Source organism: Carlito syrichta, unplaced genomic scaffold (genome assembly GCF_000164805.1).
Source record: "Carlito syrichta isolate Samal-C Ts95f unplaced genomic scaffold, Tarsius_syrichta-2.0.1 Scaffold304629, whole genome shotgun sequence".
In the NCBI taxonomy this organism is placed as follows: domain Eukaryota; kingdom Metazoa; phylum Chordata; class Mammalia; order Primates; family Tarsiidae; genus Carlito; species Carlito syrichta.
The window spans coordinates 577,359-594,679 of NW_007248725.1; the positions used below are offsets into that span (position 1 = coordinate 577,359).

General features: G+C 50.3%; 2 protein-coding genes across 3 annotated transcripts in view; one reads left to right on the forward strand and one right to left on the reverse strand.

The window, feature by feature from the left end:
* The first annotated feature begins 7,546 nt into the window (after positions 1 to 7,546).
* On the forward strand, positions 7,547 to 10,447 carry MYOG (myogenin). The gene is made up of 3 exons (XM_008060467.1): positions 7,547 to 8,088; positions 8,846 to 8,927; positions 9,563 to 10,447. The coding sequence occupies exons 1-3, from the start codon at positions 7,618 to 7,620 to the stop codon at positions 9,682 to 9,684; spliced, it is 675 nt and encodes a 224-aa protein (XP_008058658.1). The 5' UTR covers positions 7,547 to 7,617; the 3' UTR covers positions 9,685 to 10,447.
* A 4,322-nt stretch (positions 10,448 to 14,769) lies between these two features.
* Positions 14,770 to 17,321, reverse strand: part of PPFIA4 (PTPRF interacting protein alpha 4) — a 53,294-nt gene continuing 50,742 nt past the window's right edge. For both annotated transcript variants that reach the window (XM_021713608.1, XM_008060468.2), the window contains one exon: positions 14,770 to 17,110. In XM_021713608.1, the coding sequence (XP_021569283.1) occupies positions 17,061 to 17,110 (50 nt within the window). In that variant the 3' untranslated portion in view covers positions 14,770 to 17,060. The remainder of the gene's footprint in view (positions 17,111 to 17,321) is intronic.

Here is a 17,321-nt window from a genome sequence, read left to right on the forward strand (position 1 = left end):
ATTTTGTAGAGATGAGGTCTCACTATGTTGCCTAGACTGGTCTTGAGCTCCCAAAGCAATCCACCCAATTCAGTCTCCCAGAGTGCTGGGATTACAGGCATGAGCCACCATGCCTGGCAGTCACTGTGATTTTAACAGAACTGTTAGATTTTATTCTAATCTTTAAAAAGCATTGGACTTATTTTGGCAGGCAGTTACATTAATTTGATGCTTTGAAGTTTGTTTTTAAACATTTTGAAGGCAGATCTACAGTAGCCTTTACTTTATTACTAAAGTGTGACCGTTTTGTAATCTCAGTTAAATGCCCCAAGTCTTCAATGAATCCTCTCACTCTGGTCAGTGGAACTGAAAAAATTCCTTGCCTTATGTGAGCCTAGGAATTTTTGAGATGTGGGAGAGAGTAGGGATTGCGGGGCTTGTTGAATGACTGGATGTGGAAGGATACGAAATGAAGAGCAATTGACTGGGTGGATGGTAGCACCAGTCACCAATAAGGGGAACATTGGAATAGGGGAGAGAATGAATAGATTCTATATCAGATATATTTAATTTTAGGAGCCTACAAGACATGTAAGTGGAAATGTTGACTAGAACCTTGGATATGTGATCTGCAGCTTGGAGAAGAGATAGTGGTTGGAGTATAGACTTGGGAGTAATCACTACATAAAAGTTAAGAGCAGCTAACATTTACCAAGCCTTTATGCACATGGTAGTTGAAATTAGGTGAAAGAAAAAGGTTAGAAAGGGAGAGTATAAAAAAGAGGACTAAACATTTAAAAATCCCTCTTAAAGGGTGGGCAGAGGTTGAACTCATGAACAGAAAGGAGAGGAGAGACAGGAGGAGAAACAGTAAGAAAAATCAGAAAAGAACCAGGAGAAGGAGGGGTCATGGAAGCTAAGAGATCAGAGAGTTTCAAGGGGGCATGGTCAGCATTGTCAAATGACACAGGCCGATCAAGTGAGATTAAAACTGAGAAATATCTCCTGGAGTTGGCACCTGGTGAGGGTCTTTGGTGACCTTGGGAAGAGCAGTTTTAATGACCAGAGAGGGTGAACACCAACAAGCAGACAAGTGAGAAAGCAGAGAAAGTTTCTAGAAAGACTCCTCTTTCTAGAAACTTGATGAAAAAGGGAAGGTTAGTGATAGAGCCAATGCTGATGGGGTTACATGGAAAAAGGATGGATTTTTATTTATTTACTTTATGAGAGAGACTTCGTTATGTTTGTTGACTCATAGGAAAGGCCAGTGGATAGAGACAAGAGAATAAAGTCCTCAGAGGAGATAAGTAACGGATCAATGTAATGGAAATTATGGGATCAATAGCACTGGGAGAGTTCCCAGAGTAGCTACAGTTAACAGGTGGCAAAGTTACTTATAGTTAGTGGGAAAGACATTATCCCTTATCACCATTTTAAAGGCAGAAAAATGAAGCCCACGGGGGAAGAAACTTGCCTCAACCAACACAGCTTGGGACTTGGCAGATGAGATCCCACCCCTAACCCTTGGCCACCTGACTTTCTATCCCAGAAGAATCCTTCTGTATCAGTCTAGAGCTTTGGCCACTCCTGTAGAAACCTAGGGAAAGCTGGATGTCTGAATCCCAGAGAGGGGAATGCAGGAAGGGTCTTAGGGCACATTCTGGGAAGGAGTGGCTGTGGGGAGAGGGATTGGGAAAGAGAGGACAGAGATGGGAAGAAAGCAAAGGCATCTCCACCCAGGCAGCAGCTGCTGGCAAATATGTTACAACTTGTCAAAGAGGCAGAAATAGAAGCAGTCCAGGGAGTGGAAGGGGAGGGGGGCATGCTGGAGCTTCTGAACCCACAGAGAGGGCAGAGTGGTGGGGGGAAGGTAGTAGGGAAGGTGACAGGCTAGCAGGCTAAGTCCAGAGGTGAGTATGACAAATACATGCCAGGCAGTTCTAGGTAAACTGAAATGGGTTCATAGAACCATTGGGTTACCTTCCAGTGAGGTTGATCAGGAGTGGAGATGGGAAAGGAACAAAATATCTCGAGGAAACCTGCTCTCTCTGATCCTATTAGTCGACTCTTTAGGGCTAGACCAGGTTCAGACAACACTCAAAACAGTCCTCCTACCTTGACCCTGTGAGTACTTCCTCCAGAACCAGATGCCGAGCCAGAAAAAAAAAGGGGTCCTTTAGATTATTCAGTCCAGCATTTTGGTTTACAGCTGGGTAAATTGAGAACAAGTCCTGACTCCTCACCTAGGGTTCCTTCAACTTTCTCTTTATTTTCTGACAGTATTTGGCCCAACCAGGAGCTAAAGGCCATGTTCTCATCGGAACATGGGATACTTATAAGAAATCCCCACTCATACTTCTAAAGGCCCCTCCAGCGCCAGGCCCCCAGGTTCACGTTGCCACCCCCTGCTGCGCCCCATTTTGGTTATTTTTATTTTTATTTTTTGAGTTGGATTCTCACTCTGTTGCCCAGGCTGGAGTGCAGTGGCAGGCTCACGGAAACCTCCGTGTCGACCTGCTGGGTTCTGGCGATCCTTCAGCCCCAGTCTTCCAAGTAGCCGAACTATAGGCACCCGCTACCACGCCGGTGAATTTTTTTTTTTTAATCGTAGAGATGAGGTCTCGCCAAGTTGCCTGGGCTGGTCTCAAACCTGTGGGCTCAGGCAATCCCCTCGCCTCAGCCTCCCAAAGTGCTGGGATTACAGGCTGAGCCACCGAGTCTGGCCCTGGTTATTTTTAAAACCAACTCTCTGCTTTGTCCCCACCAATCACCTCCCCTTGAGACCCACCCTCTCCTTGGACCCAACCTCTTCCACCTCCTGGTCTGCACCTTCCCACACCCCAAAGCCAGAGATTCTTGAAGAAAGATCCTGGCTCTGAGATTCAGATTCCAGGCAGGGGCAGGATTTCCCAGTGGTGGAAACAATGGGTGGCTCCGGAGCCCCGGGGCCTTCCCCTACTCTTCACCTCTCAGCCATCTGCCCCCACAGCTCTCCTGTCTCAATCCTATGGGCCTCCGCCTGGCGTTACTAACCCACTGTCTCTCACACCTCTCCTGCATCTTCTTTTCACCTCTCCATCACTCCTTCTGATGTCTTTCCATTTGCACTCTCCAGCCCCCTCACTGTCTGCCTGCCTGTGGCCCCAGGCCCAACTGGAAAACACACACTCACTTACTTCACCCTTCCTCAGGGAGGGAGAGGAGGCACCCAGATTTAGCCCCAAGGCCTAAGTTCAGATGACCAAAAGCAGACAGCCTTCACACTTCTGACGTGCATCCTCTGTGTACTCTTGGGCAAGTCACCTCCCGCCTCTGGTCCTCCGTTTCCCCATGTGTAGAGAAAGAAAGTAGAAGAGTGTATTCTAGATTGCCTTGCAGCTCTGATATTCTATGATTCTGTGATCTGTTCTCACCCTGCTGCAAAGCTACTGCCCTACAAATAATGAATGCTGATTTGCATGTCATGTTTATGCATTTATGTCCTGTTGAAATGCACATGAATTTGCCACCCAACCCCCATCTAGTCTTCATTAATAATACTCAGAGACCCAGCCTGGGAAAACAAATGGTGGGACCTGTTTGGAGAAGGGAATTTCTGAGTATCCTGAAATTCTGCCGCTGCCATGCAAATGATATCAGACCAGCAGGCAAATAGAATCAAGTTGAGACAGTCAGAGTGGGAAAGCCAAGAGTGTGGCCCTGAAGCCCCAGTGGGGGATAATGGACTCTTCTGGAGGGAGCAGGACTGCTGGACAAGGAGGCTACAGTCGGGGCAGGGGGCCCCTGTGTGCCCAAACCAGCAGGGGTAGGGATTAGGGCCGGACGCCCTGCTGTCAGGTTAGGACTGATGGATCGCCGCTGGTGGCGGAGCACAAAGGCTGTTCTGTGCTTGGCACCAATGTGTTCCCATCCATCAGAGGGCAGTTGCGGGGGTGGAGGAACGTGCAGGGGGAGGAAGACCAAGCCTCTAGAGAAGGCCTCTCCACAGCTCAGCTCTGAGAGAAGAACAAGGTGGTCAAGGGCCAATTCCCCACCCCCACCAGGGTTTTGAGAGGTCAAAGACACCTGGGTTGCTCTATCTGCTCAGTGCTGAGAGGGTCTGTACCCCAGAGCTGGGCCCTGACATGGTCCCTGTACCACTTACTCAGACATACACAAACACACGTACAGACAGGATTCACAGAAACTCAGACACACAAGGTCACCCTAACTGCATGCTTGGTCAGAGGCAAGCATCATACGACACAAGACCAAACACACCCAACAGAGCTGCCTGCAGACAACAGCCAAGTCTATTCACTGTTCTTGCTCCAGGTCTGGTCCCAGCCAGGGGACTAGGACAAAGTACATTCTCAGTAAATATGTGTTGAGCAGATGGAGTGAATGGATAAATTCCTTCTCTAGATTATACTGGCACTTTCTCTAGCCTACTCTTTTATTACCTACCTTGGTAAATGACTCTGTGTGCTCATGTTCCTTACTCAACGGTCAGTACACTCAAGGCAGAGAGGTTATGTCTTATTCATGTTTGTGACCCCAGCACCCGGAAACCTCTGGGGTAGAGTCAGGTTTCCCCCCTTCACTCCTGCTGTTGTGGTCCCCTGGAGACAATGAGGACAACCTACGGGGAGGACTATGGGGCTTAGCAGGGGCAGAAGCAGACAAGAGAACAAAGCAAGAAAAGGGATAAACATTTATTGGACATTCCCATGTAAGTGCCCTTTCATTTAATACAATCACTCCCCTGTCACCTGCGCACACATCATCCTTTGCCAGCCTGAATCATGCATCCTCTCCCAGCCAAATCCATCCTCCTGCCTTTGGCTGGATGATTAGGACCTTTATCATCTCACTCTTGGATGACTGTCATGCTCTACTATGTGGCTTCCTCCTATGTAGGCAGGCTTGACTCCAAGCATCCCCTTACCTGAGCCTGGAACTCCATACAAGCCTGTCTACCCAGTGCTCCCTTTCCCTCCTCCCTCTCCTCATCCAAATCCTACCCCAAGATCCAGTCCAGCATGCACCTCTTCCCCAAGCCTTCCACAGGACTCCCAGCCTGTGGTGGTTTTGCCTTCCCATAAATTCCTGAAACCCTCTTTTGAGGAACCCACTCATTTGCATTTGATCAAAGCTCCCATGTTTACTGAGGAGTTAACTCTCTCTTGCCTTGTGATTTCATCTTCACGTGTCAATCCACACTAGCCAACTCAGTAGTAAGGTCTAGAAACCATCACAGAAAGAGCTAGTTCTGCTTCCATTTTAGAGAAAGAAGACACATTGGGAGAAAGATTGAATCCTGAAGGACGAAAGAGGCAGTATCTGGGTTTTTGAAAAGTCAACATCATTGCTTTTCTCAGGGCTCATAGGATTGACCTGTAAACTGAGGCATGTTTTATTTATTTTTTTTTCCTGTTTGACAAAGGACATGTTGGAAATGGAGATTCTTCCTCAGCCCACCCTTGACATGGTCAAAGCAAAGTCTAGAACTCACAGTATTCTTGCTGTCACTTTCCATTATGCTGGGAAGGTCAAGAACTGAATTAAGACCTTACTGCTCTCCCTCAACATGCTTGAGATTCTCACTCTCCAGCTATGTCCCCACCTCACCTCTGTTTTTTTATCCCAAAGGACACCATACATTTCCTGGCCCCTTGGCATGGATCATAGGAGGAAGGAAAGCTGGTCCTTCAAAGGTTGTGCAGATCTCACTCCCTCACCTCCCCCCCGTCCCCACACTTGTGAAGTCATCCCTGAGTCCCCAGCATGGCTCCCCTTCCTCTTATTGTTCTTGCCACTGGTTAGACTATCAGTTTGATCTGTCATAGGAGGAGGGATAGCAGGACAGATCAGACTTAGTCCACAGGGTCCTAGGGAAAAAAGATATAGGAAGCAGCTGGCAGCTCAGAGCCCAGAAGGACTCCAGAAGTCATGTATCCATGGAACAGACTGTCTTGTGATGTCAGCAAAAGCTGAACAATGGTCACCTGGGAAGGAGATTCGGGCATCAGGAGTTGGGTAGAATGAGGTGATCATCGTGGTCTACTAGATGGTAAGGTCAAAAGTAGGGTCCCTGCATCGGGTGTCCCTATAATCCCAGCCCTAACACTAAGCCTTGTTCACTGCTGGTGGTGGAGGCCTACCCACTGCCCTGAAAGGAAGTGGTCCTCTAAGGCCCCCAGGCCTCTACTGAGAGGTGACCGTGAGCTGAGAGGTTCAAAGATTAAATAGTCCCTGCTCCACCTGACATTTGAGCCCTGCGTGATACATGTAAAAGTGATGACTCAGACAGGAAGAAGCAAAACAACCAAGCCAGGTGGTCCAGGAAAGAAGATATCTAAGCTGGGTTTGCAGCCGGGTGCAGTGGCTCACATCTGTAAATCCCAGCACTTTGGGAGACCAAGGTGGAAGGATCACTTGATCACCCAGCCTGAGCAACATAGTGAGACCCTGTCTCTACAAAAAAAATCAAAAAAGTTAGCTGGGTGCAGTGGTACAACCCTGTGGTCCCAGCTACTCAGTAGGCTGAGACAGAAGGACCACCTGAGCCCAGGAGATTGAGGCTGCGGTAAACTGTGATCATGCCACTGCACTCCAGCCTGGGCAACAGAGTAAGACCCTGACTCAAAACAAACAAACAGAGTTTGAAGGATTCTGTCTTCTCTCCTTTCCCACCCTCATCCACAGGAAGGAGTCAGGAAAATTCTGGTGTTAGAAACAGAGTTGAGGAGGCAACATTGAAGAACAGAGTAAGAGAGGGAGACAGAGAGCTTAGTAGATCTTGACCTTGTCACTATGGGGAAGGTGGCCACATATAAGCTGGAAGTTCTAATCCCTGCTCTGATCATGACTGCTATATTACATAAAACTTTCTCCTGACCTCTGCTAAAAAACTAAAAAGTTTCCCTTGCCTTAGTTTATCCCCAGTCACATGAGACCTTAGAGAATATATGACATCAACACAGTTTTGAAAGCCCGGAAGCTGAATCCATTTGCCCCTCTGAATCTCAATCCTCCTTATCCCTGGACATGGAGTACCCATGAATGCCCAGAATTTGAAGGGAGGGAGGTCTTTGAGAGAGTCTCCTCTGCCTGACATAGTGTGGTCAAGGTGCTGTCAGGAAGCAGGGAGATGGGTAAGTGGACTCTTAAGGCCCCTTCCAGCCTAAGCTTACCCCTTCCTCATTTCTTCCTCCCTCTACACCCCCCAGCTTCTTTGGGACTAGCCAGGAGGTAGCAGGCAGGCTGCCCAGCTAGGAGTTATTGAAAGGAGCAGATGAGAGGAGAATGTGTCCTCCCCCACCTCCCCTACCCCACAGGGGCTGCCGAGAAATGAAAACTAATCAAATTACACCCGACGGCCTCCCGACCTGTGCACAGAAGCCAGCCTGGGCCAGGGGCAGGCTGGCTGGGTGGGGTGGGGGCCATGGGGGAGAGGGAAGGGGAATCACATCTAATCCACTGTAAACGTCTTGATGTGCAGCAACAGCTTAGAGGGGGGCTCAGGTTTCTGTGGCGTTGGCTATATTTATCTCTGGTTCCATGCCAGCGGGGAGGGTTTAAATGGCACCCAGCAGTTGGCGTGAGGGGCTGCAGGAGCTTGGGGGCTGGTGGCAGGAACAAGTCTCTTCCGACCCCATGGAGCTGTATGAGACATCCCCCTACTTCTACCAGGAACCCCGCTTCTATGACGGGGAAAACTACCTACCCGTCCACCTCCAGGGCTTCGAGCCACCAGGCTATGAGCGGACTGAGCTCAGCTTGAGCCCTGAGGCCCGAGGTCCCCTCGAGGACAAGGGTCTGGGGACTCCCGAGCACTGTCCGGGCCAGTGTCTGCCATGGGCATGTAAGGTGTGTAAGAGGAAGTCGGTGTCTGTGGACCGGCGGCGGGCGGCCACGCTGAGGGAGAAGCGCAGGCTCAAGAAGGTGAACGAGGCCTTTGAGGCCCTGAAGAGGAGCACCCTGCTCAACCCCAACCAGCGACTGCCCAAGGTGGAGATACTGCGCAGTGCCATCCAGTACATAGAGCGCCTGCAGGCACTGCTCAGCTCCCTCAACCAGGAGGAGCGCGACCTCCGCTACAGGGGCGGGGGCGGGCCCCAACCAGGGGTAAGTGGCCATGCCATCCACCTGCCCCAGGGGTAGGAGGGCCAGAGCGAGGCACCTGGACAGCCTCAAGACCCGAAGAGGCCTCGGTCAGGATCTGGGGGGGCTACAGGAGCCCTTCCTTTGTCAGAGCTGGACTGTCTGACTGGTCTCCTGTGTCCCGTGTTCTTCCCAGACAGGATAAAGACAGTGGGGAGGAAGTGCAGAAGGTAGGGGGGTGGGTAGCTGGGTGGCATGGGGCTGAACAAGGGAACCAGGATCAGGTCCACAGTCAGCCTGGGTGAGGGTGAGGATGAATCACCATGCCTGAGTCAGAGCCTAAAAGGCCAGCCCAAGTACGCCAGAGAAGACTGCTTTGCCCCCTACCCTATACCAGTCTTGGGTGTGGCGAAGCAGAGAGAAAGCCCACTCAGTCTCATGGAAATCCAGCAGGCCTACCCAGAGTGATCTTCAGTGGGCCTGACATTCTGCCTCCCTCACCCTTATCCCCAGGGTCAGGAAAACTAGAGACCCCTTGAAGCTGGTGTCCTGTGAGGGCAGAAGCACCACCCAGGATGGAAGCCATGAAAGCCCTGGAAGCAGGGCCTCTGTGGCGTGAAAGAGCTGGTTGTGAAGGTTAGGGATGGCCAGGGCTGGAGAGCTGCAACCTGTGGCCCACATTCCAACCCCACCACAGGTGCTTCTGCCCACTGGGACTAGGCAGACGGACATATCAAAGAAAGGCTGTGCCCTGACCTTGGGCTTTCGCCCTATCTTGCAGGTGCCCAGCGAATGCAGCTCCCACAGTGCCTCCTGCAGTCCAGAGTGGGGCAGCGCACTGGAGTTCGGCCCCAACCCGGGAGGTAAGTGAGGCCTGACCTTGGCTCAAATCCCTCAGTCCCCTCTCTAGGCCAGGTTCTCCCCTCTTACCTTATTCCTTGCTCCAGTCCTCTTGCTTTGGCCTCTCCAGGGACCTGCTGATTCCCAGTCCCCAAATGGTGGGTCAGGCAGCCCTATGCCTCCTCACAACCTTGACCAGCTAAGAAGTGACGGTGGCCTCCTGCAGCTCCCCAGCCAGTGCCTGGTGGCTGACCTTCTCCACTGAGAGGAGAATGTCTCTGCCCCAGGGGTCCCTGGGAACTGCTGAGTCAGTGCTGCAAAACTGGGCCCAGCAAAGGGCAGTCCCAGGCTCCAAGAATACACTGCCTTGCAGTGACTGCTTCCGTATCCTAACCCCATTAGAGAAATTCAGACAAACACACACACACACACACACACACACACACACACACACACAAACACAAGCACACACACACAAACACAAACACACAAACACACACAGAGAGCAACAGGAAAGGCAGGGGCCAGGGAGTAGGACTCCTGATTTTTGTTTACCCATCTGTCCTGGAAAACCTGTCACCCCAGTGGTCCCATTCTCCCACTGGACTTCAAGACCTCCTTCATCTCCCAGGTAACACCTCCCACCCTCTCCCTACAGATCATCTGCTTGCGGCCGATCCTACAGATGCCCACAACCTGCACTCCCTCACCTCCATCGTGGACAGCATCACAGTGGAGGATGTATCTGTGGCCTTCCCAGATGAAGCCATGCCCAACTGAGATTGTCTGCCAGGCTGGGCATCCGTGTGAGGCCCCCAAGCTGGCCACAGATGTCACTGCTTCTGAAGCAGGGGCCTCCTAAGCCAGGCTGTCCTGATGCCAGGAAGCTGGTCCTGGGCTGCCGCAGACCAGACTGTCCCCTTCCTCGTTCATATAAGGTTAACCCGCCACCCCGTAAGGGAATGGATGCCCTCATTTAGCTGACTCCTTAGAGCAGAGGGCATCCCCCTTCTAAGGAGATAAAGCAGGGGACCAGAATGTTCCCTCATGTATGCCCCCGGCTCAGGGGGCAACTCAGGAGCTTCCTTTTTATTACAACGCAGTCTCTAATTCCACCCCCAAATGCAACAGTTCAAGAGACAAAGACAGTGTCCTGACCTGGACAAGCTGTGCATGTCTCCAGTTCTGGTCTCTTTCTGATGTCAGTGGCTGGGCTGGGCCTGCCCTGAACTGCGAGAGAAGAAAGTGAGAGGAACAATCCTCTGTTCCCAAGTCCCTGGGGGGCCAAGCTTTTGCAGTGAATATTGGGAACCTTCCAGTGGTTTTATGTTTTGTTTTGTTTTGTGTGTCATTTGTAAAGCTGCCATCTGACCAAGGTCTCCTGTGCTAAAGTTGCCAGAGACAGGCAGGGAAGTGGGACGGGCTCTTGGGGTGATTTATTTTGTTAACTAAGCATCGTGTGGTTTTGCCATTGTTTTGTATTTTTTTGCTAACTTATTTGGATTTCCTTTTTTAAAAAATGAATAAAGACTGGTTGCTAGAAGAGTGTCAGTGGTAATATAGAGGGAGGGAAATGACTGCAAGCCCTTGACCTTCCCACTCAGCAGACCAGACATGCCCTAGGGGCAGGGCTTCCACGGTTGGAGTGGGAGGGACTCCACAGTACTGCAGGCCTCATCTTGGGAAGGGGTCACTAAGCACTGGGGACCTGGCTTTTTTTCCCCTGAAGACAGAAGTCAGGTGGGTCTATACCAGAGGCTGGGTGAAGACCACATTCCACAAACATGCTGGTGGGATATCGAGGACAACCACCTGAGCGCTCCTCCGTTGCACTCTAATTCATAGATATGGCTTGCAGGTGGCTGCGCCCCATCTCAAATTCCAGTAAGTCCACTGGCCTCAGTTAAATGAGCATGCTCTTATGCCCAGTGCTTAGCCCATGGCCAGAGGTGCACATCTGGAATTTGTGGGTTTCTCCTCCCCAATCCCTACCTCTTTCCTGGTGCCACAGTCCCAGGAGCCTGTAGAGAAGTAGGAGATGAGGGAGAGAGTGGGGTCAGACACTGCTGCATCCTTGCAAGCCAGACAGCATACCCCCTCGCCACGCTCTTCTATTCCCTCCAGGTGGAAAGGGATTCTGGTCCTGCCTACAGTCCAGAGCATGAAGAGGATTCTGGTGGGGGAGGGTGGAAGGCTTCACAACAACTGAAGGAAGAGAAACTGGGATTCTCTTCATTTGGGATGCTGTTTTTCAAAGACTGGCTTCCTGAGGGGGAGAAGGTGGGTGGGAAATTGAGAACAGAGGTTTGGAATTGAGATTATATAAGGATTAACAGGGGAGTGAACAGGAGCTAGAATTCAAATGGACCATGAACATCTACCAAAAACGTTATTAATTCCAACTCCTTTGGGCTAGATTTGTCTGATTTATTGAAAGTTATAAGTTTCAGAATCATTACAGAAGTCTGGGGATTCAGAGCATGGTACATTCCGCCCCCTCCACCTTCAATTCTTTGGGGTCCTTGACAACGAACTTAACCCAATATTGCTAATGAAGCACTGGTGACCACCCACACTGACTCTGGGCTCAGCTGGGCCATCCCCCCACACCTCCTCCCTGACCTTACTCCTGTAGAGGGGGTTAACACTCTGCCTCTGGAGTTTCTGCCTAAGGAACAGAATAGGAAGGAAGCCTCAGAAGAGGCTCACAGAACTTGGGTAAGGATGCAGAAGGAAGGGTCTCACCAGGGCCTGCTTGTCCCCAGCAACTAGTCAGGGCTGGGCTTATTAGAAATCATAAATTGGCCACATCTGCTCCCATTTGTGGAATCTTATTTTTCTGGAGTTTGTATCACTGAACTTATAGTCCCTCCCCCTTGGAGGGGCTGAAGAGGAAAACCTAAGGTCATTTCCATGACTCTTAGCCCTGACACTGCCCTTGGGAATGAGGAGGGCAACAGGGCTGGCTGCAACGCCTTGGTCCTAGAATCTACATTCACTCCCTTAGTACCTGCCGAAAATGCCAACTACACATTCAAGAGGAGATCTTCTTCCCTCAGGTTCATTTTCTACCCCCGGTACTTCCCAAGCACCCAGGGCAGACACAACCCCGCTGCCTTCAGTGTGACCTGCCTGTCCCCTTACCCTCCTTCTTGCTGGAGGCCAGGGCTGGCTAAGGAGGGCACTCGATTCTACTAAGGAGCTGATAAAGGCTCTGGGGTTGCTGGTTGTATTCTTTTAAGTATATTTCTCTTCAGTTATCCTGTCAGTTGGAAACTGAGGTTCATATTCATATCCTGGTAAGATTGAACAGTCTTCAGCAATGGTTACCAAAGTCAACAAAGCCCTACCATTCTCAGGTGGGGTCACTGTCTACTTGCTTTTGTGCAGTCTTTAAGGGACAAGCAGTTTGCTGGAATTCCACAGGCATGAGTAGCAAACTCTGCCAGGCAAAGCCTAGCCTCACTCATTATTTTCAAAAAATAAACAATTGTCATCAAAGCAAAGGGACTTCCTTAAATTAGCAAATGTTTAATCTTCACAATAGAATTACAGATAAGATTCCAATTAATGAATAATGAATTAGAGTTCTTTAGGGAAATTAGCCTAAATTTGTACTTTAGTGGAAGTACCTACAATAAATCCAACTGGGTTAATCTAGCATTGCCTAATAATGGACTTTAGGGAATCCACTAGAATGAAAAGATATTACTTGAAACTGACATAACAATTGTTAGTGTGTAAGCAGGAACTTCTTAGAATGTTTAGATCATTAGTGGGAATTAAAGAATGCCTAAAGTACTATTTGTGGCACTTCAATAAACATTCTTAGGTATCTAACCTCTCAAAGTAATTTATTTGGCAAACTGGAAAATCTTTTCAAGTGCTGCAGGTATAGTAGGTGGCTGGATCAAATGGAGAGGGAGGCGGAGGAGGGACAGGGGAGGGTAAGAGGAAAGGAGTCCCCTCAGCTCTGGTATCTGTTTCACAGATTAAAAAAAATCACCCAACATATCAGGTCTCTTGGATTTCTATAAACTCCTGGTTTCTGGGCTCCAGGCAGGGGCAGAGAAGCCTGAAAACTCCAGATTGAGCTGGGGTCTTGCCTGAGGAAGCACAGCCAGACCTGGATAGGAACTCCAATCAAGACTCCTCTGAGATTCTAACTGGGCCTCACCCCATCTCCCTCAGTCACAGGCCCCCAGTTAGACCCAGACTCCCTGCTTCTCACTGCTTGGAGCATTCCTAGAGGGGACAAAGGAAAGGGTTCTAGGAAAGGAACCTAAATTCTTCTTTCCTACAAATGCTGATGGACACATGATATTGGGGTCTCACCTCAAGCTCAAAATCAAACCCACATTTCCACATAAGCCTGCTCCTTCTCTACTCCCCATCCCAGTGGATGGTAACACAGTGAAGTCATAGTTTTCTGGACCGCTTTGGGGAAAAGCTCATTCTCATGGCCAGTAGAAGAGGGTAGGAGGAAATCCCAGAGACTGAAAGGTTCTAGGCCAGCACCTCCCCTTGCCTGTTTGCCCTCCCTGGGCTATATCCAGGTTGCTTTGTATTGCCCCCCTCCTGCCATCTGTGCCCGTGGACTCTGTCATCCTTCCCATCAATGTCTGGGGTACTGCCAGGCTTGGAGGGGACACAAGGATGCATGATGCATTGTGTCCCACGTAGGCGAGTAGAAATATGGCCCCATGAAGACTCACAGGACCCAATGACATATGAGTGGTGCAGACAAAGGTGTTGGGGAAAGGGAGCTGGGTAGCTGGGGAAGGCTTGCTGAGGGGCAGAGGCCTGAGTTCACTTAAAAGAGCAGCAAGCTCTTGGCACAGGGTCAGAAGTTTTAACACATATTGTATTTAAGGACAAGGTGCTGGAATCAGGAAGACCTAGGTTTGAGACCTACATCTGTCTCTTACCAGCTGTGTAGTCTTAGCCTTAAAATTTCCTGTTGTATAAAATGGAAAGAATACATCACAGGGTGGTGAAGACTAAATGAGTTAATACATTTACAATGCTTACAACAGTGTCTGGCATGCAGTAGTACTCAATAATTTTTAGCTATGTTATAAATATTAATTTTGATAACAACACTCTGAGAGAAGGTTGGTCCATTTATTCATTCAAGTATGTGTCTAGGGATGCAGAAATCAAGACCGATCTAAGGGAGCTTTCTGCAGCCAAGTGTGAGAGACAGACAAGGAGATGATCGCTGCACAGCATATAGGGCACACTGGCTATCTAATGCTGCTGGGGAGGAGCAGGTAATGCCTCCCAGGTGACGCTTGCAGTGGGTCTTGAGGATTCAAAGCTGCAAAGGTAAGGAAAGAAGTAGTCGTGCTGCCTTCTGGTGATGGGGCTAGATGGGCATTATGTTTCTGAGTTAGGTAGGCTGGTGGGAGGAGGACAGAGTGAAGAAGTCAAGTCATAAATGGCTTCCTAGGTCACTCGGAGGAGTTGAATCTCTGATGTAGAGATACCAGGGAGCTGCTCTAGTGTGAACAGTGGAGTAATGTGACCAGAGGGCCTTTAGGAGAAGGAACTCAGAGCAGTATGAAAGGGCATGAGCCTGGCCAGGTGAACAGAGATGAACAGATGGACACAGACATCAATCTAGCCCCACAGGCTCCTCCCTCCACCTTTTTCTCTACTCCCTTGGCGAAAGTAACCTGAATGTTAACCTCTCTATCATTCTTGCAGTCATATAAGTAAACAGACAGTTACTGACTATAAGTTCTCAAAACTGGGCTAATTCCTTCCCAGAAGGCAGCAGCCTTTAGGACTGAAAAAAGCTGGAAATGTCAGGCGAGCTCAAAGTTTAAAAAAACAAAACAAAACAAGACCAGAGGCCATTTGTACATTGTCTTAAAACCAGGTTGTTTATTGGTACGTACACACCCACACTCACATCCACACACACCCACACACCCAATCCTGATGCACTGAGCCAATACAGTACTGAGAAGGGACCTGATAAGATACAGGAGGCTGGTGTGGAGGGCTTGGGTCACTGGTGACTCTCCAACAAAAAAAATATATTGACTATGAGGCAAGGGATACACCAAGACAACAGCCTTTCATCACTGTATGCACAAATTTCTCTCCTATGTCACCTCCCTGCAGCACTTCCCAAGGTGCCCTGAATGGACGCAGCTCTGCCTCCCAGCTGCTGCTTTATGACATGGCCAACCATGATAGGGTTGAACTGTATACAGGAGCAGCTGGGGCTGAATCTCTCACATACCTTGCCCATCAAGAGTTCCCTGAAGGATTCTGATGGCCTACAGTGCACAACTCTACCAACCTTAGGAATTTGGGATCCGTCCATAATCTTAGCAGCCAAAAGGGGCCTTTCTCTCCATCCAGCTCATTTTCTGATCTGCTCAGTAACTCCTCCATTTCCATTTCCAGCAGCCTGATGGACAAGGAGGCCAGAGAACAGGGAGGGAGAGCAAGGGCAGGTGGCTGCCTTGCCCGAGCTCAAGGAAAGCCCACCCTGCCATATCACTGGAGAGCCTCTCCTCTATAGAAAAGCAGCATAAGGTTTGAAGCCCTGGCACTGCCCCAGGCTCTATCACTCCTTCTGGACAGGGTGCTCAGGCCCATGATTCCACCTATTAGTTTAGCTCCTGCTCAGAACCTGAGTCAATCAGGTTGCAAAGCAGCTGCTCTAGCCACCTGAAGGATGGCACCACACTGGCCCTCTCCAAGAAACACGCTGCAGACACTTTTCCTTCCATCTCACTTTGATGATGCCCAAGGTTCCGTTATCCCACCCTGAACACAAGCCCTAAACATGTTCAGGAACCTTGGTAGAATGAAGGAGTAGGTGAGAAGAAGAATTTATTGGGAATATCCCTACCAAACCAGGACCTGTATCCCTCAGCTCCAAGTCCCACCATGCTGCTGGGGAAAACAATTAAAAAGGTGGAAGTTGGGCATATCTTAGGAATTTCTGGAGGGGGCAACCCCTCCACACCAAAAGAGGCCTGGAGGAGGATCAGGTGATTTAGGGACAAGCAGAAGAATGACTGCCTCCACCGATATTGGATTTTCTGGACCTGGACATGACTTACTGGAGAGGATGCTATTTTCTTCCTGGGAGGTCAGAGAAAGGAAGCCTGAGCCTGCCTTTTTCTCAGAGTTGATGTTAAGGTCAATGTATAGTCAATCCACCCATCAGGTTCATTCTTATGGGGCTGGGAATACCAAGGAAGTGTGGCATGGGGGAGAGAAAGGGAAGGGATGCCGGGAGCAGAGGCAAGAGGGCAAGGTTACCTCTGTTCTACCTCAGATCGGTATCCACATCACCTCCCCTACCCCACCCAGTGGAAGCTCCACCCCTTGGTTGCCCACTGAGACTTAAGGCTACCAGAAGCCATCAGCTCTCTCTCTGGTTGGCCCACCAACACTTCTCATTGGGCAGAGGGCTGAGAATTTCCCTATCCTCACCCTTGGCCCATAGTTCAGGGGTCCATTTCTGACTCTCCCCAAACTCACATTTAGCGTTCACCCTCATCTAGGGCCTGGAATCTCTACTTAGTCTTCCTCCTCCCAACCCCACCATCCAGAAGGAGAATGAGGCCTTCTGCAACCCCTCTCAGACCCCAAGCAGGTCCTGGAGCTGGAGCTGCAGTTGTAGAGATGGGTCAGGGGAGAGGAGATGCTGGGGGTGCCAAAACCAGTCATCGTCATCAGATGATGGCACTGCCGGACAGAGACTCTAAGGCCAAACAGTCCAAGCAGGACAAGTCTGAAGTAATCTTTCCTTGGAAGGGCCACCCCAGCTCTTGGCCCAGGATCCCGGTTCTCGTGACCAGGCTAGGTCTAGATGAGGGAGGGTGCAGCCACACCCACCCTGAGCTGCCCTTCTCTCCCTTCCCCAGAATCCCAAGCATGTTCAACCCGGGGGGGCCTCCACAATACCAGGAGACCCCAGCTGTATCCACCAGAGACTTACAAAGGACACACGGTGGGATTTGGGGTAGTAGAGTGCTGAGGGGGTGGACGAGTATATTCTGCGATCCTGGGCAACTGGAAAGTCACAGACGAGACTAGGAGCCGTGGAAGGAAGGGGAACGAGCAGGAGGGATCAGGGCTGGTGGTGCCTGTGAAACCCAGGAGGACGCTGGTCCTGAGGGCCGTGGCTAGTCCCGGAAGGCGGAGAGCATATGTCCGTAGAGATAGTGGGAGTGAGCTAGAGACAGAGAGACAGGTATGGCGCTGTGAGTTGGGCTCCAGGGTATCTCTGAGACAGGTAGCAACGGTGTCTGCAGGGTGTCAGGCGTGGTATGCTTCCAAGTGCAAAGCGCCCCTGGCTAGGGGAAGCAGAGGGGACAAGCCGGGCAGGGCTGGCGAGCAGGACTGGAGCAGCAGGGCCAGGCTGGCGGCCAGAGGCAGGTGCAGGG